Source organism: Nelusetta ayraudi, unplaced genomic scaffold (assembly GCF_046127955.1).
Source record: "Nelusetta ayraudi isolate G7.1 ecotype Tasmania unplaced genomic scaffold, CSIRO-AGI_Nayr_v1 ptg000073l, whole genome shotgun sequence".
Classification (NCBI taxonomy): domain Eukaryota; kingdom Metazoa; phylum Chordata; class Actinopteri; order Tetraodontiformes; family Monacanthidae; genus Nelusetta; species Nelusetta ayraudi.
In genome coordinates, this window is record NW_027466123.1 from 1,370,689 (window position 1) to 1,398,613 (window position 27,925).

At 47.7% G+C, this 27,925-nt stretch overlaps 1 protein-coding gene across 1 annotated transcript; it reads left to right on the plus strand.

The window, feature by feature from the left end:
- The first annotated feature begins 1,815 nt into the window (after positions 1–1,815).
- On the plus strand, positions 1,816–26,654 carry mkxa (mohawk homeobox a). Its single transcript, XM_076043114.1, has 6 exons — positions 1,816–2,042; positions 3,775–3,934; positions 6,998–7,151; positions 12,174–12,515; positions 26,030–26,063; positions 26,201–26,654. The coding sequence occupies exons 1-6, from the start codon at positions 1,867–1,869 to the stop codon at positions 26,412–26,414; spliced, it is 1,080 nt and encodes a 359-aa protein (XP_075899229.1). The 5' UTR covers positions 1,816–1,866; the 3' UTR covers positions 26,415–26,654.
- Positions 26,655–27,925: the final 1,271 nt, after the last annotated feature.

Genomic DNA, 27,925 nt, shown 5'->3' on the forward strand with positions numbered 1-27,925 from the left:
TTTCCACTTAGAGCCTTGAAGTCTAGATTGCAGTACTTGGCCAGAGTTCTTTGCCATCTTTTGACTAAGCAGACATTGACATTGTACAATTTTGACCTGGTCCATGATGTCGGTTGAAAATTTCACATGCAAAATATTGCGGAAAAGACTAATTTCTCATGTTGAATTTAGCCGATTGGCTCGCAGGATTTCATTTCTCACTCTTCACATGGAGTTTAGCGATCCAGCCCCCCCTCTCTCTCTCTCGCTCTCTCTCTCTCTCCCTCTCTCTCTCCCCCCCCCACCTCCATGGTGCCCGTGAACCGGTGTAAACCATCCACGCGATGTTCGCAGGAGCGGCCCTCGAGCGGGGGAACACGAGCAGGGCGACGTATTCAGAGTCCCGGGCGGCGCGGCGAGCAGGAGGAGGAAGAGGAGGGGGAAGAGGAGGAGGAGGAGGAGGAGGAGGAGGCGGCCGCACGGGCGGTGTGAGCTCCGGCGGTCCGGGCGCACGGCAACATGTGAGGCGGGGAATGGGCGAGTGCGCACGGGATTACTGTGGTTCACGGCGCAAGAGACTCCGGCAGCGGCCCGACGCAGGTAAACACACCGAGGCACATGCGGCGCGGACGAGAAACGAAACCGAACTAACTAACCACGAAATAATCGAAAGTTTTATCGATTCGTGTCATTTTTTATTATTTTTTTTTTATTATTTCAATTTTATCGATTCGTTTTTGTTTTGTTTTTTTTGTTTGTTTTTGTTTTTTTTTAACGGTAATTTTCTCCCAGGGTGCGCATCACTGTGGGACACCGCGACTCACAGTGCAAACTGCACTGCACTGCACTGCACTGCATTGCACTGCACAGCCCGTCCCGGTTGCGCGTCGGACAGATTCAATAATCAACAGGCTGCGTAATCAACAACGAGTGACATTTGCAGAGGCTGCAGCTGTGTTTGTTTTACATTGCAGTGGGCCAGCGCGCGAGTCAAAATAAACCTGTCAGGACCTTTATGGACGTGGGGAGACGTGGTGCGCAAATATTGTCCGGCTTGGGGTTTGTTGTTTTTTGTTTGTTTGTTTGTTTGTTTTATAAATCACATTAACGGCGGGTGGACTTCACGGGGGGAATTCGTGTCCTTCTTCACCTCCGAGGGATCCCAAAGATGGGAAAAAAACATTTTTGAATTGGATTTAATAATTGAATGCCATTAGCCAGAATGGATGCGCTTGCCTGACTTTTCCGGCGGTGATTTCTTGTTTGTTGTGACTGATTTATTTTTAATTAATTAATTTATTTTTTATTTTTTTTATTCCCCCCCCTGTTGATGCTTTTTGAAGTGGCTGCGGGTTGAAACGCCGCTTCGCTGCCCAACTGACGGCGCGGCCGCCTAATTGGGTTCCGCAGCTTGACACGTCGGAGTCGGTGTCGGGTGCGTCGTGTTTGCGTCACGCCGGGGACGAGGAGGGGCTCTGCCTCGTCGCGCGCGCGCGCGCGCACGCACAGTTCACCTCGTCCAAGTGCGTCTGTCTGGGAATAACTGCGAAATCCGCGATCGCTGGTGACTTTTTCAGCTCCAGGGTTTCAAGACAAGTTTGGTTTTTTTGTTTTTTTTTTTTTTTTTTTTTTGGAACTCGTTTTTCATTCTTCAACTTTTTTTTTTTTTTTAAATCTTCTCCACAGGTGACAGGTGACGGACGGGGGGACGCTGTGAACCAGGGAGGACCCCCGCCCCCCCTCCCCGACCCCACTTATCCCCCCCTTTTACAGCCGTTTTTTTTATTTTTTTTATTATTTTTTTTTTACACTTTATGTCATCACTTTGTGGGGGGGGAGAGCTCGGCCGTTGAAAGGTCGGAAGGGGACTTTTATTGACGGCCCAAGATGAACGCCATCGTGTTCAACAAGCTGAGCGGCCAGGTCCTGTTCGAGGAGAAGGCCAAGGAGGTGGAGATGAGCAGCCGCAACTACCTGGAGGTCATCGACGGGCAGCACGCCGACCTGCTGCCCAGCCACCATCACATCAGGGACAGCCAGGCCATCAGGCACCGGCGGAGCGGGTAGGTGCTGCTGCTGCTGCTGCTGCTGCTGCTGAGATACCGAGAACTGAGATATCAAAGTGCTCGGTGGAAGTTTTCTGGAAGTGATGTGCGTCCTTGTGCGCGGAATTTGAACAGGAGAGAATGAGTTTAAAGAAAAGTTTCCTCCAAAAAAAAAAAAAAAAAAAAATCTAAATTTGATTTGTCAACGTGCGCGCACGAGCAGTGATTTGCGATAGCTTGTGCTTGTCATTGTCGCTTTAAGGCACAGGACCTCAAAAAAAAAAAAAAAAACCCTCAAAAAAAAAACAGAAACACCTGAATGGTTGTGTGCATTGTGACCTAAAACTGTGTTGTCTTCCGTGCTTGAAACACTTGAAAAATTCTTGAAAAAAAAAAATTGGTGAAACGAGCCCGTGGCAGGTCAGTCTGGGTCCACATTTTGCACGATGGCTGTCATATTGGTTCGATAGGAGGAGTCGCTGGATGCGGTTGTGTCGCTGCTGCACAGCAGCGCGCCGCTCGTCGACTCGGTGTCGCTGGCCTCACGTCTGCTGCCACGCTCCCTGTGTGTGGCCCGGTCGCTCGCGGCGCCGTTGCATTTCTCTCTTTGAAGGCCGCATTCCGTTTGGTTTTCCATCGGAAAGGTGACGGGCGGCAGGTGCGAGACAAGGCGACGAGACGAGACGAGACCCCCCCTGCTAATTACTCTTTTCCCTCGCCTTCGGCGGTTCCCCCCCACCCCCCGTGCGTGCGGCCGAGGGCAGGACTAGGGCAGGAATGACCCCTTCAATAACATGGGTGGGGGCGGGGGGGGGGGGGGGGGCAGACACCTCGTAGGAACCACCAGGAAGCCCCAGACTGACTTGATTAGGCGTCAGATAAAAGGAAGCGAGCGGAATGCGGCTCCACACTGACATCTGCAGGTTCAGAGAACCTGCAGTTGAGGGGGTGAAGACGTCCGTCTGTCTGTCCGTCCGTCTGTCTGTCTGTCTGTCTGTCCGCTTGTTGCTCTCTGTCTGCGTCCCGGAGATGTTTGTCTTTGAACAGCTGCTGATTTGGCACTCGTGTGCATACATGCATATCATTTTTTTTTTTTTTTCCCCCCTGACCTCAGGCTGTGATGTTTTTCCGAGTCTTGCGCTCCCCCCTGTAGTAGCGGCATGACTCCCAGCAACCTGGTGCGCTGGCTTGGCAGTGAGTTAGGACGCCGCTGTCAGTCAGTCAGTCAAGTCAGTCAGTCAAGTCAGTCAGTCGGCGTCTCCAGCTCGAGAAAACGCTGTGAAATGTGTGCGGGACATCTCTGCTCCCCACAAAGCCTCTCTCGGCGACCGCAGTCCTCCCTCCGTCCGAGGGAAATTGCACCTTTTCCGGAGTCCTGTCCGTCGACCTCGAGCCTTTGCTCCGCCGTTCGCGTGGTTTGCTTTCGGAAAAAAAAAAAAAAAAAAAAAACGTCACTTTTCTCCCGTCTTCCCTCTTGTTTTGCGCGAGGAAGCCGCCGTTCTGCTCCCCAATGTCGGTGAGAAAAGAAAGAACCCCGGAGCCAGTGGGTGGTGTGACTCAGAACCTGCACGAATCGGTGGCTGCAGTTATAAGCTGAAATAGTCATTTTAAATAAATAACCCCCCTCCCCCCCCACACACACAGCCGGTGTTTCTTTCCATCAAAAAAATAAAAATAAATAACAAGTCTGTCATGTCTGAAAGTCTCTGATTTTTTTATTTTTATTTTTTTTTCATTCCCCCGCCTTCAGGGTTCGTCCCAACGGCGGCAAAGTGCGACACAAGCGCCAGGCCCTGCAGGACATGGCGCGGCCGCTCAAGCAGTGGCTGTACAAGCACCGGGACAACCCCTACCCCACCAAGACGGAGAAGATCCTGCTGGCCCTCGGCTCGCAGATGACGCTGGTGCAGGTGGGTCTCCGACGGCTGAGGGGGGGGGGGAGAGAAAAGATTAGATTTTTTTTTTTTTGGTCCAAGCAGCCTCGAAAACCGCCTTTCTGCCCCCTGATTTGCATTTACGGTCAACGTTCTGTCAGTTGCGCTTTACTTTGCTGCATCTTCTGCCACTTTTTCGCTTCCCTTGATCGCGGATGAAGGTAGCGTTGAGGAAAGGAACAACACACCTTGCGCAGCTGCCGTTTAAATCCGCGGTTTTTCTTCATTCCTGCCGCTGGAATATTCGACTGTTGGGAATCCTCCCAAAAAAGAAAAAAGAAATTTCATTCATCGTTTTTTTTTTTTCTTTCGCCATTTTCTTTGCGTGAGTTTTTTGCGAGAAAAACCCCACCGTCGATGGGCAAGCGCGATGGAGAAAAAAAAAAAGCCCAGTAGGGAAACAGTGTGTTTTGTTTCGTTTTTTGTTTTGTTTTTTGGCACGTCTGGCCACCGGCAGCTGTGTGTGTGCGTGCGTGCGTGTGTGTGTGTGTGTGTGTGTGTGTGTGTGTGTGTTACAGTATCATCTGGCTGACGAGGTCACTGATTTGGCCTCACAAGCGCGGCGGCTTCCTCGGCCCCACAGCAGCACTGATCTGGTTCTCATTTGCGGCCCCTGATGGAGGTGTTTGTTTTTGGTGGGTGCGAGCGCAGAGCGGAGCGGAGGAATGTTTAATTCAACACACACACACGCACACACACACACACACACACACACACACACACAGGGGCTGACACCCGACAAGCGGCTGCTGCGGTGTCAGAGATCAGAGGGGGGGGGGGGGGGAGACCAATTCAATTTCTATGAACATTCAGTAGGCTATTGCAGGCGTGGGCAAACTACGGCCCGGGGGCCATATGCGGCCCGTTAAAGCTTTTTTTTTTACTCCGGCCTGCCGGACTTGAAGGAACGATAATAATGAGTTATAAAATTGCTGTATTTCGTCCATTTTTCAGTGTTTTCAGAGTGATTTCAATAAAGAGCTGAACACCGTGGGGCTTCAAAGACACTGAGTTTGTTCTCACGTTGCTTTGGTTCGTTTCCGATTGGCGTGAAAGCAACGTGTTTTCTGCACACCTCATGATGTAATTTTTTCCTCCCTATGAGGTGGGTCAACAAAACACTCCATATCCATCTGCTGCTGCTCCGCCCCCTCCCCCCCGCCCATGCTGTCACATTTTACAACCCACTGTGGTCCAAAAGGTTTGCTCACCCCGGGTCTACAGTCAGCCAGGAGAACATCAATCAACTTGAAAGCGTTCTGAGACTTTAGATCAGATCACATTTGAAGCGCAAGAGTGGTAAAAAAAAAATGTTGAAACGAGCAGAATTTGTCCGAAACTTTGTCATTTGGAAACGCGTCAGTGCTCTTAATGTCCAACTTCACCTGGCAGCTCCTCCACTTTCCCCCCCGCCCACATCATTTTTTTCATTGTGTAAGTTTCAAAGTCTGCGTTTGGACCCTTGGCGCTGCCCCCGTCTCCGGCGACGTCCTCTGGTCCCTGAACGCCTCTCTCGATGGTGACATCCGTCTCTCCTGCCGCCGTCCCTCGCCTCGTCCCGCCGTTAACGAGAAACGTGATACTTTTTCGAGCGGATCCGAATGAAAAAAAAAAAATAAAAAAAATAAGCGGTCCGGTCGCATTAAGGCCCCTCGCAGCAGGAGCTGCCTGAAACGCATCGAGCGTGAAAAGTTATTCCAGCGCAACATAATGGTTTCCCCTCCGCGATGAAAGCGGAGCCAGGGCCCGGTGTTTTATCGAGGACGGTGTCAGAAGACGGAGAAAAAATATTTTTCGGACCTGTGGAATGTGCCCTTCGGGACCTTCATCTGGGTTCGGAAAGATCCAGCTAATGAGACGCACCCCCCACCCCCTACCTCCGCGACCTCCCCCCCCCCCCCCCCCCCCCCCACGTTGTTGTTTTTTTCTTTTCAGAGGGTGTTAATCGTTTCTACATGATGTTGACGCAGACAAGATGCACACGCCGGGTCGTCTCCCCTCTGCGGAGCGTCTGGGACGTTTCTCTCGCGGCTCGGCTTTCAGAGAGCCGACCTTGCAACCCGACTCGGCCGCTGTTCTCCTGCCGCTCCCCAACCCCCCCCCCAACTCCACCCACCTTCTCTGTGTGAATTATCCTGACGGTGGCCAGAGAGATGGAGGAGGTGTATTGGTCGTCTCCGTCTCCGGACGATGAGAAGTGAAAATGCTCGCATGTGTTTTCATGCGTCGCCCACTTCTTCTTCATCTCTGTCTGTGCCTTAAAGGTCCAGCGTGTACATTTTTTTTTTTTTTTTTTTTCTTTTTGAGGCGGGCTGCCTGACATTTGCGCATTTTGTATTTAGCTCAGAATTCCTTCCTTGAAATATGGTGGCGCTAGATGGCAGCTAGCCAGGAGCAAGACCATTCTTGATCGAACTGCTCTAAGGGCAGGAAAACCAAATTCCTTTTATTGTACTGCGAGTGTACGCTTTTATTAAGGTATTTATGGGCAGTGTGTTCAGCTCTTAACCGATATAAAAATCAGAAATCAAGCCAAATTTCACACCCTGGACCTTTAAGTACAGATTTGCATTGGATTGATTCTTGTTTTTGATCTTGACTGAACAGAAACCGTTCTAAGCGCGGGATGCACCGATACCAGTATCAGGTATCAATACCGATACCAGTAACGGGTATCAATTCGGTACCGATACAAGTAACGGGTATCGGTACCGATACCAGGGCTGAGTACTTAACTCATACAGATACAGATAACAGAACATCTGTGAAAGAATTCAAAGAAAAAATGTGTAATGGCCTTATCAAGTACTCAGTGTCAGTATCGGTGAGTACTGAAATGCAAGTACTGGTACTCTACTCCAGCATCCCCGGTCCCATGGGTAGGAAAACCAAATTACTTTTGTTGTGCTTGCCCGTGTATGCTCTTTTTAAACGTATTTACGGACAGTATGTTGAGCTTTTAGCGATATAAAAAGCATAAATCGAGGCAAATTGTACACACTGGACCTTTAATGCTCCAGCACTACTGCCTCCTCGCAGGTGTCCAACTGGTTCGCCAACGCCAGGAGGCGGCTGAAGAACACGGTGCGGCAGCCGGACCTGAGCTGGGCGCTTCGCATCAAGCTGTACAACAAATATGTCCAGGGCAACGCTGAGAGGTTGAGCGTCAGCAGCGACGACAGCTGCTCGGAAGGTAAGGCAGCTCCTTCGCCTCCCTCCCTCGCCTCTTAGCTCTGACTGCAGAGGTTGAAAGAGGTTCACACACACACACACACACACAGAGCGCAGGACTCGCGAGCCGCCGCCCAGATCACTGCTTGACTTCTGAAACAGGTCCCAAATCTTCACAGTGCTGTGGAGACTTTAAGCAAAAGTATGAATTGCCTGCAAGGAAAGGACTTTTTCAGAAAAGTCACAAAGCCAAGCAAGATTCTGATAAAATAAACTCTCGTGCGGCTTCGTTGGAAACCAGATCTTCTGTCTGTTGTCTGCGTGAAGATTAAATCGAAGATTGAAATGGGGAATGACAAAGAAATTCCCGAGTAGTGTCTTTGAAATTATGTCCAGAGTACACACGAAATGACCGTTGTGGGTATAAAACAGTGTTAATCATCTATTTTTCTTTTAAAGTACATAATGTTGATTCCTTGTTGACATGAAAGAAAAACAAAAAAAGAAATATAGATCCACTTGAAATAAATAACTTTATTAACATTGTTCTTTAGTCTGTAACAGAAAAGATTTAAAGTGCATTCATTTGCCTGACGTTCCAAAAAAAAAAACAACGTATCAACGTGATTTCTCGTGTCTGTAAGTGGTGCCTTCACTTATTTGGCTATACGTGTGCTGTCCGCCGCCGCCGTTTTTAGACGGGAGCAAACACGGTCCGCGCTTACTCGGAAGGGGACGTCTTTCCTCGTCCTCGTCACAGCGAAGCCAAGCGCTACATGCGCCTAGCCGGCAGACTTTCGTTTGTCTGTCTCCGCCCCTTTTTTCATCCCCCGTTAAATATTTCTTCACGTTGTCTCGAGGGCTTGCTCGCCGCACTTGAGATCTCCTGCTCTGTGCCATGTGTGCGCATGCCCGGTGCATTAAAAACCCGCGAGCTAATAGCTACTCCTTGCGCAATTGGAGCGCCACTGCCATCTATTGTAGTGGATGTCCAATTACACTTTTATTCTAGTGTGTTCCACCGGGGCTATGTGAGAAGGACTGCCCTATGGGAACGTACAGTGTGAGTCTGCTAGAGCTCTGCAGAGCTGAGGGGACGTATCCCGGCGTGAACCCGCTGCTCTTTGTGCAGAGTGACCGGAGGGAGGGAGGCGGGGGGGCGGGGGGAGAAGCTCCTTACATCATTCTCGCTGCGCCTCCGAAAGGCAATCTTAGCATTATGACATGAGGCCGGGCCAAAAGGGGCCTCTCCCTCTGCGGCCGCTAACGCCGCCGCGCGCTACTGTGTTCTGGGTGTGTATAAATGTCGCGAGTGTGATCCAGTTGGGAGACGGCAAACGTTATCATTAAGACACCGACCATCACCACCCTCCCATACCACCCCCCCCACCCACCCACCACCCCTCCCCCAGTCTCTCAGCCTACAATTGGAAATGAATAGTCGCGTATTTACAGCCATGGTGCTGAAATACACACACAGACACACACTGAGAACATACTCATGGTAGCAGCAGCGGCAGGAGGAAGAGCGCTGTGGTGTCGCTGATCTCTAATTAAAGTCTGGAGGGGGACGCAGCGAGCGTGCGGCTGCGAGCTGGAATGTGCCCACGGTGTTTGCATTGTGTCCGCTGCGGGCCACCGTACCACCGGTTGAGCTTTGTATATCTGGCCCCGGCTCTTCCCTCTGTCGCATTATGGTCGCGGAGCTCCCCGCAGGCTGCTCCCACTTCTGACCCGTGTAGCGAACAAAAGGCCATCCATTATGTTTTTCAAGCCCGGGCTTTTGTTTCAGGAGGCTATCTTTTATTTTTATTTATTTATTTTTTAACCGCCGTTGCCTGCTGACCCCACTGACACTCCACGAACTGCCCCGAAGTGACTTAACTGTTCACTCGTGCAGCCAGCACCTCACATGCCAGATTGAACTTTCCCCCCCATTTCTTTTTTTAGAATCATCTTGCATGTTCAGTCACTACTACTTACTATTTCCAATTATACTGATAGTGTGCTTATTACTATTTTCATGTGTAGCTATTAGCTATACAATATTATATGTACAATATGTATATATATATATATATATATATATATGTATATATAATAAAAAATAGCTCTGAATGGGAGTTGAGCAGAAGCCCGTGATAACGGCGGAGAAATGTGCATCAGGTGTGAACAGGAGGGCTGCAGCTCGCGCGTGATTTTCACGGGCGCAGCACTTCCGTAAGCCTCTTTGTCCCTTTCGCTAACCCGTAGTCGGCCCCCCCTGGCCGATTTCTGATAAGAGATGCTTTACATTGCGGGGTTAAAAACCTTCCTTGAAATGCAAACTGACAGAATTTTACACATGCAATTCAAACCGAGATTAATCGCAGTTAACTATGAAGATTCTGCAATTAATCGCAATTAAAAAAAAATTAATCGTTTGACAGACCTAATAAGTATATATATGTATATATATACATACATATATATATATATACACACATTGTGCCTATGTGTGTGCCTTTTGCTATTTTTATGTATAGCTACATACAGCTAGCTATATATATATATGTACACCCACACATGTATATGTATGTGCTTCTCACTCTAATACTTTCTATGTCTTTTCCACATTGAAAGTTGATTGGTTACCTGCTTACTTACGGCCCCAAACGGCGAAAATACAAGCACACTGTGAGGTGAAGTACGAACGCGCCGCCGTGTCCTGCGGCTCCTCGACCGGCTGGTGGTGATTTAGGTGTTGCTGGATTAAATCGACACGTCAGATTCAGGGTTTGTGCTGCTGCGCGGGAGACGCCGGAGACGCCGCAGATGAGGAGGCGAGTGCGAGCGCTGCCTCCATGTGTTTCTGATATGCCGGGGTTATAATTTTAATTTGGGCCAGACTAAATCAAACGTCCAACCTCCGAAATTACAAAATTGCACTCTTGGCAGGAACAGTGAGCGGCGTGAACGTCTCCCTGATTTCCCCCATGCCAGAGGAGGAGCTTTTCCAGAATGGCGATTTATTCCCCCCCCCTTCCTCGGCTCCTTTCATCAGGGAGGGGGCCCTACACGGTTGCTGTTGCCGTGGCCAAGCGATTCCAAAGTAGGAGACGACCTGCAGAAAGCGACGGCCCAGCTTTTTCAGAACGACTTCAAACAAACAAATGCACACTATGGTCCTCCGGTTAGTCAAAGCAGCTGGCCCGCCCTCCAGAGTCCGGGGGTCCGCTCGAGGTTTCTTCCCACTGGGGAGTTTTTCCTGGCCGCCGTCGCTTCACTCTTGCTCAGGAGGGATCAGCTGGTTTTCTCTTTAATTCGGCGAAAAGCGCTTTGCAACGCCTTTGGGTATGATTCAGAGTCCTGCACTGCGAAGCACCGCAAAAAACAGCTGATTTGCAGGTGGTTTGTCAAAGCGTTTTCTCTCCCCCGCCCCGGTTTGGATCTGGATGAGGGAAAAAAAATAACATGTTTTACATAAACACATTGAAATTTTTGAAAAAGGTCAACAACTACAGACGACTGTCTGGGTCATTTAATCTCTGAGGATCGCCTCGTTTTTAGTTTAGCTGTTTCAACGCGCGCCACTGTCCAATAACAACTCAAATGGGAGCCATTGATGATAACAAGGCTGAGATTAGGACGTACAGCATTAAGCGAAACATTGCAAATACTGGAAAAACATCCACCTGGGATGTGTGAGTGTGAGAATGACGGGGGACGCGGTTCCTTATGTTATATGTGAATGTGAAAAATATGAAATGAAGAGGTAACGCCTGAAAAATGAAATAAGGGAATGTGGGGTAGAAGTGTTTAGTCTGAAAGTGATATTAAATAATATTGGAAAAGATGTTACATATAAAGCATTATTAAAGTAATTTACAAATTTTCTATTATTATTATTATTATTTTGTATTTATTTATTTATTTTTATTATAGAGAGTGGAGGGGGAGGTACTTACTCTGTTCCACGCTCCATCATGGTAGGTGGCGGTAATGCGCCTATCAAATTGGTTGCCTCCCGCCTTAAACAAACAAACAAAAAAAAACAAAGAAGAAGAAGATAACACAACTTGTGATTGGACGAGAGAATCGACGTGGCCGCCGCCGTCTGGCAAGCGCCGCTGTCAAAACAGGGAATCATTTGTTAGGTATTTGAGAAGTAAGATGATGAAGCGTCCAGCTATCACTTTGCAATGTCGCTGACGCGTTTCCCTGATGGATTTATTTTTCTCCTCAATGGACTCTAAAAAACACTTCCTGGCCCGTAACTGCTGAACGTCGCTCTAGTCTGGGCAGGAAGTAAGCCTGCTACCGCACCTGTGTAGTTTCTTTGCATAGGTTGAATGTAACAAACGGAGTGAAGTAAACGTAACAAACGAGTGCTTTCACATGTATGGGAGGATAACACATCGGTAGGTTTGAAAATGGAGCTCAAGAGGGTTTTTGGCCCACTGGCACCTTGAACTGTGGCCATATGCTGTTCTTTTTTTTTTTTTTTTTTAACCAATATGACCCGAAATGATGACGTTAAATCCGGGTTACGGTTTGTGTTTCAACAATGAATGTATTAACAGAACTGGATACTGGCCTGGCAATAAGGCGGCGCACCATATTTTTTCTTGACACCCAGTGGCTAATTGAGGTACTGCACCAAAAAAACCCACATTGGTCCCAGGAAGCATTTTCCCCACTAGACCGCAATAAGAAACAAATGTAAAATGGCTGACAGGACGACTTCCACCTGAAACGCAGTTCATAACAAAGTTTCTATTTTGGACTTTTAATCTTAAACGCAGGGCAACTTTTTATTGCCGCACGTGCTGGGTGAGCAACTGCATTGAATCGGAAAATGTCGCGTCTTGTCCTACCGGGCAACTACAGTAACGTTGTAGCACTGGAGCTTGATGCGTCCAGTCTTGGTCTTGTCTCCATTTCGATGCGCTCCAGTCTTGATAATGTCTTGGTCTTGGATTGGTTGGTGTGCTCTCAACTTCTGCACGACACAGCGTGCGACTTTTGACCCCCCCCCCCCTCCCTCCCTTCGCTCTGCTTGCAGACGGGGACAACCCTCAGCGGACGCAGGGCGGCGCCCAGGAGCTCAACAAGCCCATCATGTACCCCGGCGTGATCAAGAAGGAGGGCTCGTCCATCGTGGCGATGGGCGCCGGCCTCCGCTCGGCCGCCTCGCTGGCCGACGACTACGTGTCGCCGCCCAAGTACAAGAGCAGCCTGCTGCACCGCTACCTGAACGACTCGCTGCGCCACGTCATGGTGGCCAACGCTGTGGTGGACGCGCGCAAGAGGAACCACTCGGGCTCCTTCAGCTCCAACGAGTACGACGACGAGCTGCTGTCCCCGTCCTCCTCCGAGGCCGAGGCCAACTTCGTGTACCGCGCCGGTAAGGAACACGTTTCTGCGTTAAACCTCTCCCGGTTCTGCTCCCTTGTGTTACGCTGTTGCTTCCTCAGGTTTCAAAGATTTTATTTGTCATGTGTGCGGCGGTACGCGGCAGGGAAATGTGGGTGTGGCCGAACCCGACGCGGTTGAGCATCACAAGGGATGAAGACAGTTTTTAAAAAAAAAAAAGGAGTTTAAATGGTGGCAAGTTAAATATATGGGTTTAAGTATGAGTTTTACAAAAATACAAAGTTAAAAAGGATTTTTTTTAAAAAGTGACAAGCGCCAATAAGTGTTTTGCAATATCATATAATGTAATGTTATTTAATGTAATATAATTACTTGCAACCAATGCAATGCAAAGTATGACCACTATACCGTTCAGTATTTACCAATACCATCAGCAGCACAAGGACCACGTGAGTCGCCCCCTGCTGGCCTGTTCTAAAAAAAAATAGCGCAAATCGCTACGTCTAAAAAAATTCTATTTTCTCCAACCTCGTTATGTCCTTGCTGATGATTATTGACGATTCATTAACACGATCATTCCAATAGATTAGATATAGATTGTCATTGCAAATCACGTTCTGAGTCACTTTGAGGGTATCATTAATAGTAATTGCACGTAACTCAATGCTAAACGAGAAAACGTGTTATTTCAGGAGAGCGTAGCAAGCCGGTTGCCCTTCGTATGACTCGGCACCCAGTCAGCAGCTCAGAGGTTGAAAACTGGTTGGTGACTCCTGCGCTGCTGCGCTATGTCGTCGCCTCCCTGTCTCACTTCTTCAGAACCCTTTAGCGAGTCCCCAAAACGAGGCGAATCTCATGACTCTCGGCGACTCCACCCTTCACGAGTGGGACGGAGCAGTTGTACGCCGTTGCACAAGTGCAAATGCGCTCACACGCTGTGACTTTGCACACTGCCGGCGGAGCGGAGCGGCGCAGGAATTCAGCCCCCGGCTCGGCCCGGCTCGGCCCGGCCCGGCCCGGCCCCTCCCCTCTGACCCGGCTTTAGTCGGCCAGACACAACAAGGAACACGCTCGCTTCTCAGGCTACTGTTTGGCAACGCTTTGAAGCGGCCGTGAAGTCCAACTGAGCTCGGAGCAGCGCCGGAGCGCAGCTCACACACACACACACACACACACACACACACACACACACACACACTCTCTCTCTGTGTCTGTGTGTGTGTTGTAAAACGAGGTGTAAATATTCTACTTTGGACACCGAGTGAAAAACGTGTCGAAAACAACGGGTCAAGTCCTGCCACCCCATGACGACGATGATGATGATGATGATGATGATGATGATGATGATGATGAAGTCTGAGCGTTTTCCGTCTGGCTTTGCCTCCTTCTTGAGGGTTGTTTTGTGTCACTCACTCTTCCTGCAGAATGAAAAACACATTCCAGAGTGAGGGAAAGCAGATGAGGCTACTGTTTTATCATGCGCATCTGTCTGCCCAGATGTGTGTGTGTGTGTGTGTGTGTGTGTGTGTGTGTGTGTGTGTGTGTGTGTGTGCGCGGGCGGGTTTGTGTTTTTGCACAGTGTGTTCTGTTGACGCGAGTTACAAGGAAACAATCCTTTACACGCAAAAATGTCACTTCACAGACGACTGCTGTGGGTTTTTTTTTTTTGTTGTTGTTTTTTTCTCTTGTCTTGAGGTCTCGTTGTCGTGCAGTGTGGAATTTGAGACGCAAAAATCTGCGCAAAGCTTTTTTTTTTTTTTTTTTTTTTTTTTAACAAAGAAAATAATGAGAAGTGAAGCCTTAACGTGTTTTTAACTCGAATCGTCAAATTGTTTTTTTTTTTTACGTCATTCAGCCGAGTTTGCTCCGCTTTGAGTTTTAAGTCTTCCTATATTCTCGCTAATTCATATGAATCTTATGAGTATTTGCATTAAAAGCTGCAAACAAATGAGGTGGAATTGGTCCCCAAGTTGTCTTCAGCAGGGAACACTGGACCTTTGTTCTCTCGGCGGATGCAGATTTTTTTTTTTTTTTCTTTTTTTTGTTCCAGGTTCGGCAGAGCCTGCTGCAGTAGAGAAGGGGGTGTTTTAATTTGTGTGCGTGTGTGTGTGTAACAGAAATTGGACGGTCGAACTCGGTTTTTTATTGTGGATCGTTTTCAAGGCGACAGATGTATTTCGAGTTGCGCGAGGCGTCGTAAGTCCACCGGTATTGAAGTGAACCGACTGCCTCAAAGAAAGTCACAAACCACACGATCAGGTCACTTTTCAACCCCTTTTTTCCCCACTCAAGCACCTGCTTAGGCTCGTAAGATTGGCAAGCAGATAGAAAATGTGCATCATAGAAATGGAGAGGCCTTTAAATGTGAAGCTCTACACTTTAATGAGACAAAAAAAAAACAAAACTGGGATTTAATAGCGAATAATATCTATTTGATCTGTGTTGGTCAATCAAATTTCCTCGCCCGCTCTCGGACTCCTCAGATTCTTGCATCATTTCTATATAAAGGTCCCCGTGTTATTCTGGCACTGCGAGGAGATGCTTTTAATGCTCCACATGGAAAGTTTGCCGAGGTGCGGGGAAGGCTGGCTGACTAGCCGGTTGAGCTAATGTAGCGGAGGAGAGTGTCGGAAAATATAAAATGAATCACGCAGATGATCTTACATACTCAGAAAAGGGCTTTTAGGTTGGGTTTGCTAACGTTTTAGTGTCATGTGTCACCATTTATATCTCTTTGAATTGAAGCTATTCCCTTTTTATGCTTGACTACTATTTATTTCTTACTTATTGAGAGTGTTTGCTCAAAATATATATATGAATATATACATGTGTGTATGTGTATGTGTGTGTGTGTGTGTGTGTGTGTGTGTGTGTGTGTGTGGGTGGAATCCCCTTGATGTATCGCGATTAATTACAGAATCTTCATAGTTAACTGCGATTAATCGTTGAAGACGAAGGTAACGTCAAAGAGGGTGGCTAACATTGGTAGAGATAGGCAGTGATTTTACCCTATGTCCAGGACGTAACAAACATCGTTAGCCTCCAAAACTGTATTCTTGACCGGTACCGTAACTTGAATACTTCTCCTGACTGTCACTCTGACCCCAATCCTAAAGCTAACCGCCACCCGAGTCCTGATCCTAAACCTAACCGCCACCCGAGTCCTGATCCTAAACCTAACCGTCACCCGAGTCCTGATCCTAAACCTAACCGTTTAGGATTGATTTTATTTGATTCATGCTTGCTGTGAAGCCTGGGCTACTCGGACCCTCCATCTCTCCCGACGAGAGTTGGAAAGAATCTACGAGACTTTGTCAGAATCTACGTCACTTCCTTACGAATCTTTGATACCATCGAGCCGTCCCCCGCCGAAAGGAAGCCGTCTCCGTTCCGCGACGCTTCGCAGCGCCTCCGCTTCCGGTTTGAACCCTGCTTTACGTTTGAAATGTGATTTTAAAACAAAAATAATTATGAATTGTATTTAAATAATCGCGATTAATGAGTTAGCGCTGACAGCCCTAACATATATACCTAAATATACATACATACTTTTTTTTCATTGGGGGTCAATTTTTGATTGGTCAGAGCCAAAAGTTGTGCGTTCGGGTGACTGCCATCACACCGACCGGAGGTCCATCAGTGGGCCGCTGGCCAGTGGTTGAGCCCACCAGTGTTGTTATCTGGGACTACAGAGAGCAGTCAGACGTGGCAGGAGATTGAGTGAGCACATCCACCCTGAGTGGAAAACTACACTTCCACTGGCTTGAAAGGAGCCGCAAAAACACACACACGCACACACTCACACACACACACACACACACGCACACACACGTACCATTCACGGGGGCACATGCATGCACGCATGCAGTCCAAACACCCACGTGCATGCGCGCACGTCTGCGCGCCAAAGCCGATAGGGATTTTCATTGAATACAAGCAGTGGCAGGATTCCACTGCACATGCCAGGGGTTTCATGCCAAATTACCCTTTAATGGGATATTAAATGGCCAAAAATCTGGCTCCGTGTTTTCCCTTCTTGCGCCGCACCGGAGTCTGCCCCGTCCCGTATCGTATAGCTCATTCCACAGCAAATGACTCCCAACGTTTCCATGGACGGAGACGCAGAGATCTTTCCCAGAGGCTTTACGGAGAGGGAGCTCCGTTTTTTTTTTTTTTTTCCTCCTTTATGGGCTCAGCAAAGCCCGAGTGGTGCGGTGGCCTGATAGTTGATGTGCACAGCCTCGGTGTGGAAAGGCACTGAAAGGTGGGAGCACATAAATCAGTAAGCTGCCGGTGAAATTTCCAGTGTTTTTCTCTTTCTTTAATTTTAGATCTGTCCAGAAATAAAACAAGTTGACTCAGTCGGATTGGAAGCCTGACAAAGACCTTTATTTAAATGAGGTGAACACATAGTTTCTGCACAGTTAATGTGGTTTAAAGCCTGGACTTAACTGCATTGCAGTGACAAAGCTTGCAAACTCTTAAGTTTTGTTTTTGCACGCACGCTAATATTTAGCATTTATAAAATAAAGCGAATCGGTTTATCATTAGTTATCCCAGGTATTACGCATAGAAGCTAAACATTTGACCTCATGCTGATGTAATTAATGTTGCCCAAGGGGGGGACCGAGAGAAACCCAAGAAACCTGCAGCAGCTGGCAACATTAATAATGGGATTAATCGCATCAGAATTAGTTTAAATTGCCCCTTCAATTGAGCTCTGGTAGTCGCATCAGCTCACTCAAATATAAAATGATTTATTTCTAGGTCAGGCCTCCGCTCGACAGCGCTTATTTTTTTTTCTCTCTTTTTTTTTTTTTTTTTCTTTCTTCAGAAATGTGTTCAATAAAAACAGCCACGTTTGAAAGCTCCGCTCCTCCGAGCCCTTTTTTCTCAAACGAGGTCACGGCGAGTGCCAGACAGTTATTGAATCCCGGAGAGTTCAGTGGCACTTGAGGCCGGCCAGAACGGTCCAGGTGAATGGAAAAAAAAAAAAAAAACACCGTGAAGGATCGCCGTCGTAATGTGGAAAAGAAAAAATAAGGAATGTTTGGATTTTGCGCCTGGGATCGGAATGACGGTCCGAGCCAGGACGTTTTCTCGCACTTTTGGCTTTTTTTTCTCTCAGTTTCCTTTCGCCTGCGTCGTGTTGTTTTCCTCGCCAAAGACGGAACTCGCTCCGGTGAGGCACTAGGTGTTTGCCGCGCCACGTTGGCCAACCCGCACGTTATCGGCGTAATTCACAGAGCGATAGGAAAGGCGGGCGGCGCACCGTGTAGTGACACCTGACGGTGATGGATGAGGAACTCGTCATCTCAGGAATCCAGAGATGTGGATGTGGACAGGTTGGCCTGCGAGTTGCTCTTTCCACAAGGTGGGAGAGGTTGAAACAAAAAAGGGGGGGGGGGGAGAGAGAGAGAGAAAGACACGTCGTTCCAAGTCTGCGGTGGTTTGCCAGGACGAGTCTAGGTTCTAGTACCAGGGCTCTGTGGAACAGATGAGGTGGTGGTGGAGGTGGAGGGGGAGGTGGAGGAGGAGGAGGAGGAGGAGGAGGAGGGCACTTGTTCCATAGAGATCCAGAGGCGGAGTTTCTCTCCAGGTTGTTGGACTGTTTGGTAGCGAGAGGTGACTCAGAGACAAAGTGATTATATGGTCAGAATCCACCAGAGTACGGGCAGTTTATGAGGAATTTCTATTTCTTTCTTTTTTCTTTTTCTTTTTTTCTTTTTACAGGGTTTATTCTGGGATTGAGGGATTGGTTTGGAACCAAAATGGGAGTTCACACTTTCATTTTTTTTATTATCCCCCCCCCTCCCGCTCATGTAATGCGGTAATCTGACCACAGTTTTCATTTTAATCCGCGTTGCAAATGCAAATTGATGAATACGTACATCTGCACAAAGTACTTGCACAAAAAGAAAAGGAAATACAGACAACAGTCAAAAGGATGGAGAAAAAAAGTAAAGGACAGGAAATTTACAGTTTACATATTCAAAAGTACTTCTCTGTTTAAAACAATAGAAAAACTGTATTTGATTTTTTTACAGCATAAACGGTCATTGGATAAAAAAAAAAAAATCTGCAAACTTTGCGAGAAATGTTTTTTTACGTCGTAATGAGGCGATTTTTGCCTTTTGGAGCAAATGGTAAGCAACAGGAAACTCGCCCCCGGAAAAAAAATGAGCTGCAGGTTTTTCACTCAAAACATATTGGTTAAAGAAAAAAAAAAAAAAATCCCCCCCGATGGAAACACGGCACGCAGCATTAATTCGTCTTGAGCTGCGCTGAGTTTTCAGTATTTCCGACTGTCCCCGCCCCCTTGGTTGCGTTGCCGCTCCTCTTGGAAGCTCTGGGGCGCTGAGCTCTGGTTGCAAACCTCGTGCGAGAGGAAAGGTGGATTAAGGGGGGAAGCCGCAGGGAGACGAGCAAAGCAAGCTGAGAAATTTCCCCCTGACCGCTAAGCAGCGGCTGGGTGTGATGCAAACTGGCAGGAGCCACGGCCGACCGGAGACCTCGCTCCAGCCGCCTCGCAGCAAACAAGTGCTAGGATATGATACTTAACGTGTCGTTGGCCGCGTGACACATGAACACACACCTATATTCATTATAGGGGCGTGTGTGTGTGTATATATATGCATATGTATGTATATATGTACATATATACTGTATATTTAGAATAAACATACAGTCGATCAAAAATTTTTAATCGCGTTAGTGTCCGGAGTTAACTTGCGATTAATTGCAAATTAAGTGCACATTTTTTTTTACCCTGCTCTATACGTAACGTCACAAGATATTTATGGCGTTTCTCATACTCTGGGAAAAATTTGTAGAGGACAATCATGATTCCTTCCCTCAAACTTTGAGGTACTCCTCAAGCCAATGCTCCTAACCCTCAAGGTTCAACAAAGAAAGCATTTCCTTTCTACTCGCGTGCACAATACAACGTACACAAAACATGATCACGTTTGTCAATCGCGGTATTTTTGAATTTTGAAAAACCAACCCGATTTCCTCCCGTGTTTCTCCGAGTGGCTTCGAAGGGCTCGCGGCCCCGCGCGCGCAAAATGGAAGAAAACGCCCAAACGATGCATTGGTTAACAAGGGCGCCAAAAGGGAAGCGGGCTCCGTTGCGCGCCACGTGTGTGTACATACATGTATCTCGACTGATCAGCGTCTGATTCTCATCCAATTTCCATGCGCGTATAAGTGGGCTCATTAATGTGTCGCGCTGCCGCCTGACACAGAGGGCGCCGGCTGTTGGCGGCCGAGCGGCATACCAGATGAAAGCCCACTGGCCGGAGCTGCACCGTACCAAACCAACCGCCGCCGCTGTTGGATGGAAACGTGGCAATGGCGATATAGTAGATTTAGGAAAACACAGCTGCCTGGCACAGCCTGCGTTTTCAAAAAATCTTCCATGATATTCTGCCCCCCCCCCCACCGAGGCTTTTCCACAGTCTGGTCCAGTTTGAGCGCTGAGGTTCGACACGCGTGCCGCAGCTCCAGCGAGTTGCCGCAGGGAAGAAGAAGCGGCGGCAGCGGCAGAACTAACGACGGACCCGTTGCGGCGTAAACATGTCATTTGGACTCTAACCAAGCCCCGACGGAGATCACATGAAAGCAGCTCACAAATCTAAGTTTACCGTTTTCGTGCGCCGCAAGAAAGCAGCCAATCACTCCGACGCTGGTGGCTTTTTTCTGGCTGGGTTTTCACGTCACGGTCCCCGCCGGAAAACTCACGTTTTTTTTTTTTTGATTTCTGCTCACGTCTGAGCTCGTCTCCTCTGGGCGCAATCACAAGGAAAGCGCTCGTCTGTCCGACCCTTTATTTATGTCATTTTCTTCAAGACATTCTCCCAGTTTTGGGGGCGGCCCTAGTTACGCTGTTTCCCGCCGCTTGTAAACATACAGTGACAACCTGGCAGTGTTTATTTGAAGGTCCAACGCGTAATATTTCGAGGTTTTGAAGGAGAAACAGCAACATCTAGTGGTTACATTTCAGATTGCAGCGCTCCCTCTTACAGTGGCCTGTGAGCCCAAATCTGGATACCTCGTCCACCTTCTTCTTCTTCTTCTTCTTCTTCTTCTTCTTCTTCTTCTTCTTCTTCTTCTTCGTTGGTTTATTTGAGGACGCCAGTGTTCACCCTAAATTTGAAATGCACTGTCTGGCAGCTGGATTGTCCCCACCAGGCTTCCTTAGAAATGTGGTGGCGCAAGATTGCAGCTAACTGGGAGCGAGACCTTTAATCTATTGGTATTATTATGTATAAAAACCAAGGGTAGGAAAACCAAATGACTTTTACTGTACTGCGATTATACACTTTTATTAATGTTTAGTTTATGTAATGTTTATTAATGTTAAGCTTTTACCAATAGAAAAACCATAGAGCAAACTACACATTACAGTTGGACATCTAAACTCATGAAAAACAATGTCATTATTTCGCAGATCTTACAGAAAACGACACAAAATGATTATTACCAATTTGGTTATCTGCCTCGACCAGGCCAGTGTTCCGTCTTACTGGGCAGTGACAGAAAGAAAGAAGTGAATGACTCAACAACAGTCTGGCGGAGTAGACGAGAAATGTGTTGGTTTAGAGCAGGCATGGGCAAACTACGGCCCGGCGGCCTAATCCGGCCCGCCAAGGTTTAAAAAAAAAAAAAAAACGATATTCAGGGAGTAAGTCATAAAATAGCTTTCAGTGTTTCAAGAGTAATTTCAATAAAGAGCTTAAATACCGTGGGGCTTCAGAGACTTCAGAGACACAGATTTTGTTGGAACTTTGCTTTGGTTCATTTTCAGTTGACATTAAAACACGTGTTTTCTACATATCCCATGATATACAGTATTTTTCCTCCTATGAGGTGGCTCACCAAAACACTCCATCCATCTCCTCCTGCTCCCGGCACCCTCTGTCAAATTTTACAACCCGTTGTGGCTCCACCAGTCAAACAGTTTGCCCACCCCCCACCCCCGCTTAGAGGGTCATGAAATTTCTGTCGGTATGAAATAAATTTTACACCCTGTATCGTGTCCCCCCCCAGGTCGACGGAGCCAAAATTGTCAGTTTGCTTCTTTGTTAACTTGCTCGCCACCCATACAGACAGTAAGTGAGACGCGGGGACGACTGGCAGGGCGAAGTAATTTAAGAGCGGCGCTTGGCCGAGTGCTGAGGCGTCTCTGACTTCATCTGGACGCTCGGGGGAAAAACCTCAGATAGGAGTGAAAAGCGCGCGGCCGGCGCGGACGCCAAGTCAGCGATGAATTGAAACTTTGCGTGAAATATTCCTCGTCTTCGTCTCGGCTGGAAGCGAAGTGGCGCTGAGAGTGAGATCAGCCCCCGGCTCTTGTGGTAATCAGACGGTGACCTCATTTGCAGGATTTTTTTTTTTTTTTGGGGGGGGGGGCGAAACAGTGCTAATAATGATGTAAAGTGGCAGAGCCGTGACTCACCTGCGGGGGCAGCGAGTCCCGACTCGTCTTCCTCCGGTCTGAGGAGTGGGGCGGGGGTGGGGGGGGGAAAGCAGTGGGATGACGATGATGATGATGATGATGATGATGATGATGATGATGATGATGAAGATGATGATGATGAGACGATCTTCTCTTAATTCAGGAGCCTCGACCAGCTGATGGCGCTACTGCTTCTCGTCAGGCGGCGTGATAGGGAAATGACTTGGCGCCGTTCCTGCCAGAGTGCATATCTGGATGCGCATGTGTTCGTCAGGCTCTCCTCCTACTCGCTGTTCAATGACCTCTTGCCAAATTTTGCATCAGTGGAATTACCAAATCAGGATTTGAGTTTCTTTCCCATTTGCTGGCAGGAAATATGACGACAAGTTTGGCATCCAAGCTTTTTACTATGTATCTGATACATCTGTATATGTGATCTACTAAGCTATCTATTTGTGCTCACGTTCTATGTTTATGCGTGCATACAGACAGATAGATATATCACACATAGACATATAGACATATAGACATATAGACTTACGCAAGGATTGCGCCTATCTTTTTTTTTTTTTTTTAGCAGAGATCATTAAAATTCTATCAAAGACGTCCTTTTTTTGTTTTCCACCATCAAAATGTTTGTCATTAAAAAAAAAATACATTGTGTTTCGCAAACAACAACAACAACATCCCCGTTTGGCAATGATGCGTCTCTCTCCATTTCTCTTCTCTTTGTGCTCTTGCTCCGTCAACCCTGGTGATAAAAGAGCGAGTGTGTGTGTGTGTGTCTGTGTCTGCGTGTGTGGACCTTCAACGTGCTGCCAAAGATCGTCGGCCCACGAAGCTTTGCTGTCAGCGAACCTCAAAGCAGTAAAACACCAAACGGAGTGCTCGGTCGCAAAGGGCGAAAAAAAAACAAGAATCGGGAAAACTGAGAGAGAAAATAATAGAAGGCCCTCCTTGATTTATTGCAGATTTATTGAGTCTTTGGCAAGACTTGTGTTTTTTAAAGAATCTAGGTTTTAGATGTTTTAGGCACTGTGCTTTTGGGGGGGGAAGGAGTTTTGTGTTTTTGCAGCGATGTGGTTCCAGATCGTGGGGTTGAGGTGTTCCCGGGAGAGAAGGCTGGCTCCCGGACCTTAGGGGGCGTTCAAGGGTTGAGGGTTGTTTTCAACTCTTCTCCAGTGTCTGAGAACTACGTTGTTCAAGCGTCTCTGGACGCTTGCCGCCGCTCCATGTGACTGGGGATACTTGAGGCCACGCGTGTGGGCCGATCTGCGCAGTGATCTGCGCACTCTTAAAGCACACGACACCGATTGTATTCTATGCTGATGACGTGTCCCGTTTTTGATTATTATTAAAGTGCGTAGCGTTCAAATGCCGAGCTAATGCGTTTCCTTGGACGACATTTGAAAGCAGTCAATTGTCTCTTAACGGCCGAGCGGTTGTGGTTCCGAGTAGTTTAGATTACGGGCGCTTTGACATCAGCTGCGAAACGCTGCCAGAAACCGCAAGGGAAAATAAAGAGTAGCGACCTCGGAGGTGAAGAAAAGACAGGATAATACCAAGTTAGCGAAGACGTAAAGCAGAGTCTGTGTTTATTGAAGAAATGTCGGTAGAAGCAATACGTTTGTTTGTTTTTTTTTATGTCTGGGCTTGAGATTTGTTGGTCTCCTGTACCTGGCGGGTGGGTTGACCAATGGATTGGCTGGAACAGTCTGACGTCATGGCCACACAGAAACGCAATGGGTTGACCTGAAATGTCAGTTTGTAGTTTTTGGATCATTGTTTCTTTGCGTTCGTTGCACCCGCGCACGCAACTTCCTTGTACTGCCACCAGTGTTGGTGAGTAATCTATTACTAAGTAATCCACTACTTTAATTAAACCACTTTTTTTTTTAACCGAGTAATGGAACGGGATTACTGTGGCAAAACTTGTTATCAAGTAACAATTCCATTACTTTTCTGAAGTGTTTCGCAAGCTAAAAATGTCTGAAATTTAGAAAAACAACCGAAAACAACGGTGTCGCAGATTGACGATGCGGCCGTGCGCGCAACGTCATTGGCGTGCGGCGACTCCCACCAAAACAAGCATGGCGGCTCCAAAAGAAAAAACAGCCATTGGGTTTTGTAGCTGGAAATACAAACATTGTTTTGAGTTCATCTCGTCTGAATGGAAGAATATTGTGGTTCGTTGTGCGTTATGTGCAGGAAACGAGACGTTCTCAACTGTTGCTTTATCTTTTTTTTTTTTTTTAACTAAAGTAATTAGTATTTAGTAGTTTATTACTTATGAAACAAAGTAGTTAAAGAAGTAATTAGATTACTTTTTAAGGAGTAATCGGTCATCAGTGGTTGGACTACTTTCATGGAGGAATCCCAACAACACTGACTGCCGCTGACTGATTTGAAATCATGAAGAAAATGGGAGAATCACGGATACACAAAGAGCAGAAAAAGCTAAAGTGAATGTCGGATGGATCTGTTTAATACTGTATTTTTTTGAAACATCAGGGCTTGTTAAAGGCTCACCCTTACGCTTTTCCGGGAAGTGGTGTGGAGGACGTTTTCAGTTATAAAATGGTCAACTGAGGCGGAACCATTATTTTATTAACTTGATAAACAAACTGTCTTGGAGTTGCTGTGTTCGTACGGCACGTTCCAGAGTTATTGCTCGGAAATCCAAATGCTCAGCTCTCATTTAATGCTCCGCGGAACACCGAGTCTCTTCCTTCACTTTTCTTTGCCGCTTGGCAACACTCGCTGGGATCCGAGACGGCAGTAATGCTGAAGTAAAAAGCACCAGTTGCCCAGAGGAGACATTTTGGTTTGATTGCTTAATGACTCGACTATTAGCCACTAATGTTCCACATGTGAACCTGGGTTTGCTCCCATTTGAAGATGAGGGGGAAGAAGAAAAACTAATGGAGGGAGAGCAGATGTCCAGCTTTTCTCTCGATGATCTACTGGTTTAGTGCCCCAGTGGCCACCAGGGTCCGTCCTCGGACTAGAAGGGGGGTTCATGGGTTTGGCCTTAGACCGGGTCAGATCGAAGACTAAAAAAACGGGGGCCCGTTGCCTCCCTCCGTAAAGGTTTAGACGTGGAGGGATCGATCCTAATCAATGATCAACGATTTGGGTGACGGAGGGACTTTAAACTCCCCGAGGAACTGGTACACCTGTGTTATGCAAGAAGGGCTCAGCTTGGGGCAACTGGACTTGTCCTTGCAATCTTGAAGACGTTTCGCCTCTCGCCCATGAAGGGCTCCTTCGGTTCTGAGAAAAGATCGGAGAGTCCTGGAGAGTGGCACACCTGGTACCGTGGAGAGAATCCAGAGAGAGAACATATGGAACAACTCTTATGTTCCGCTCAGCAGAGAGGACCTTCAAGACCGGGGGTGGGCAAACTACGGCCCTGCCAAACAATTTGCCCACCCCCGTTCAAAACCGTCGCACGATGAAGGTCGAGATCATCGCCGCGGACCCTCGTCACCCCAGTAAGGAATTGGAAACGGGAGTTTCCTCCTATCAGGCTCGGGAAACCCAACATCTGGAGCCCCTCTGCCCATCATCTGGTGTTGCTGCTGCTGCTGCGTTGTTGCCAGTGTGAAATGTATACGTCGAATTGCGTTATTGTCTCGTGTTGTTCCGCTGGACCGTGGAGGTCCAAAAATAATTCCATTCCGCTGATTACGCTTGTATAATACCTTGCGCGATGAACAAATAACCTTCATCCTTGATTCTCAAACAGCGCGGGCGGAGCCGCACACCGCTCTGTCTGCGTAAAATCCCCGGTCGTTCTAAGTCAGACTAATCAATGATGCTGGCCGGGGGCCTCTTGTTTGTCGACGGCGAGATATTAGAGAATGGAGTTTGTGAGTCATAGACATATTTCAGCTTGACTCACCTTGTTCCTTAATGGCTCCTCGTGAGACGTCCTTCACTGGCGGCCCGGCCAGAGAGAGTGAAAGCAGAACAACATGTGTTTGTACCTGCTGGGCTGGACCTCAGCCGGATAGCTCGCCGACTTCCAGAAAACTCACAAAAACACTCATATTTTCTTTCCTTTCTTTCCTTTGTACTTTCAGAAACCACAGATCATGGATCAAGTAAATGTGACAGGTGAGTCTACGAGTCTTCTCCCTCCCAGATCAGATCTGGTTTATATGGGGGGGGGGGTTTTCCCCCCCCTTTTATTAGCAAGTTGAACTCTCTGTAACTCTCCTGCAACCTCTCGACTCTCTTTTCTCCCCCCCCAGCGGCGTCCGTGGCGTCGGCCGAGCTGCGTCACAGCAGGAGAAGGCGACGGGCAGAGACGAGACTTACTGGAGGGAGATCAACGCCGCAATGGCCTTGACCAACTTGGCGCAGGCGAAGGACAGTGTCCCCGGCACCACCAGCTGCATCATCCAGAAGTCCTCGCATATAGCTGAGATCAAGACTGTCAAAGTGCCACTGGTGCAAAAGTACTAGGACAACTGCCCCTCCCCTGCCCTCCCACCCCCACCCCTCCACCCTCGTCTATCTCTCTATGCAACAACCATGTCCTGTTTTCGCGAGCTTGCCAGACTCCAGATAACCTCGCCTTCGAAGAAACTGGTCATTTAGGAAAGAGGGGATGAAAGAATCGTGTGGAAGACTTTTTTTTTTTCTTCTTATTGGTGATTTGCGTCAAAAAAAAAAAAAAAAAAAAAATAGTTCCACTGCAGTATTTCCTGAAACGTGACCTTTTTTTTTTTTTGTAAACTTAACTTATTTTTTTAACGATTTTGACCTTTTATTTTTATTATTATTCTTTTTATATGCCATGAAATTTTGTAAAAAAAAAAAAAAAAAAAATTGCTGAAGTGCCTTTTATTACCATTACACGTCTGACCACAGGGTCGGTGAAAACGCAGATGCTTGAGGCGCCTGGAAACGGGACGTCGGATCGTCGTCGCGTCGCGTTGAAGGTTGTGGGTTAGATTCTAAAGTTGGGGCGGGGCGGGGGGGCCTTTCGGTTCGGAGCCTGCACATCCTCTTTTGTGCCTTGCACAGGTTTTGTCTCTCTCTCTCTCTCTACTCTCTGGCTAGCCACGTGTTCCAAAGACGAGACACTCTGACTGACAGACCTATCGGGCTAACTGACGAGCTAACTTCAAATTGTCTGTAGGTAAATGGTTGCTTGCACTCACACCTGTGTTGACCTGAACCGATTTCGATCGGCTTTGGCCGTTACCTCCCTTTCCCCCCCCCGCCCCCCAAAAAAAAAAACACAGGGGATTCGAACCAGCAACCCCTACGATCCTCAGCAGTGACAGAACTTTGGACGTTTGTTCGCCTCCCTGCCGCCGCTGCTTTACGAACAAACTAAAAACTCAGTTTGGTCCCTGAAGGCGTCGGCGCTTTTGTAGCGGCTAGACTCTTCATTTTGACTCGAAACCAACTCTGTGTTTAGTCTTGTGCCGTCTGGCTTAAATGGGGCCGCGGCCTCTGCTTGATAAGTGGCCCTCACGCGAGTCGGAGCGATAAAGCCGCCGGCGCTCTCCAAGCACGCGCGCGCACACATCTCGGCCTTGGATCTCATTAGCGTGTGTTCTCCCAAGGAGGGGCTTTCGGCACACAATCAGCTCAGCTGGACCGTCTGTTCAATGACGAACGGATGTACGAGCGGCAGGCTTCGCCGCCCTACGGTATCTGTGCTACTATCTGTGCTCCTTTCAAGAAGTGCCATGACCTAAAAGGGATGTTTTTGGTTTTTTTGGTTTTTTTGCTTCCACTTTGTATTATCAGTTGTTTTCCCTGTACAATGTTGCCTTTCTCGGGGACAAGATGGGTCACGTTATACCGAATACCAAGGGCTTCGGGTCTCTCTGATGGAGACTTACCCGGTGGAAGGAATGTTAGAATTTTTTTTTTTTTTTTAAATCTTCAGCCTCCTCAGCTGTTTAGTGCTACATTCAAATGTGCTGTTTCCAAGAAGCCAGTAGACAGAGTTCAAGTTT

Bases quoted from the DNA above. Each gene is read 5' to 3' on its own strand.
- mkxa (XM_076043114.1), top strand. From the start codon at position 1,867: ATGAACGCCATCGTGTTCAACAAGCTGAGCGGCCAGGTCCTGTTCGAG. The intron at 7,152-12,173 runs GTAAGGCAGCTC...CTCTGCTTGCAG, and splicing joins CGACGACAGCTGCTCGGAAG to ACGGGGACAACCCTCAGCGG. The intron at 26,064-26,200 runs GTGAGTCTACGA...CTCCCCCCCCAG, and splicing joins GGATCAAGTAAATGTGACAG to CGGCGTCCGTGGCGTCGGCC.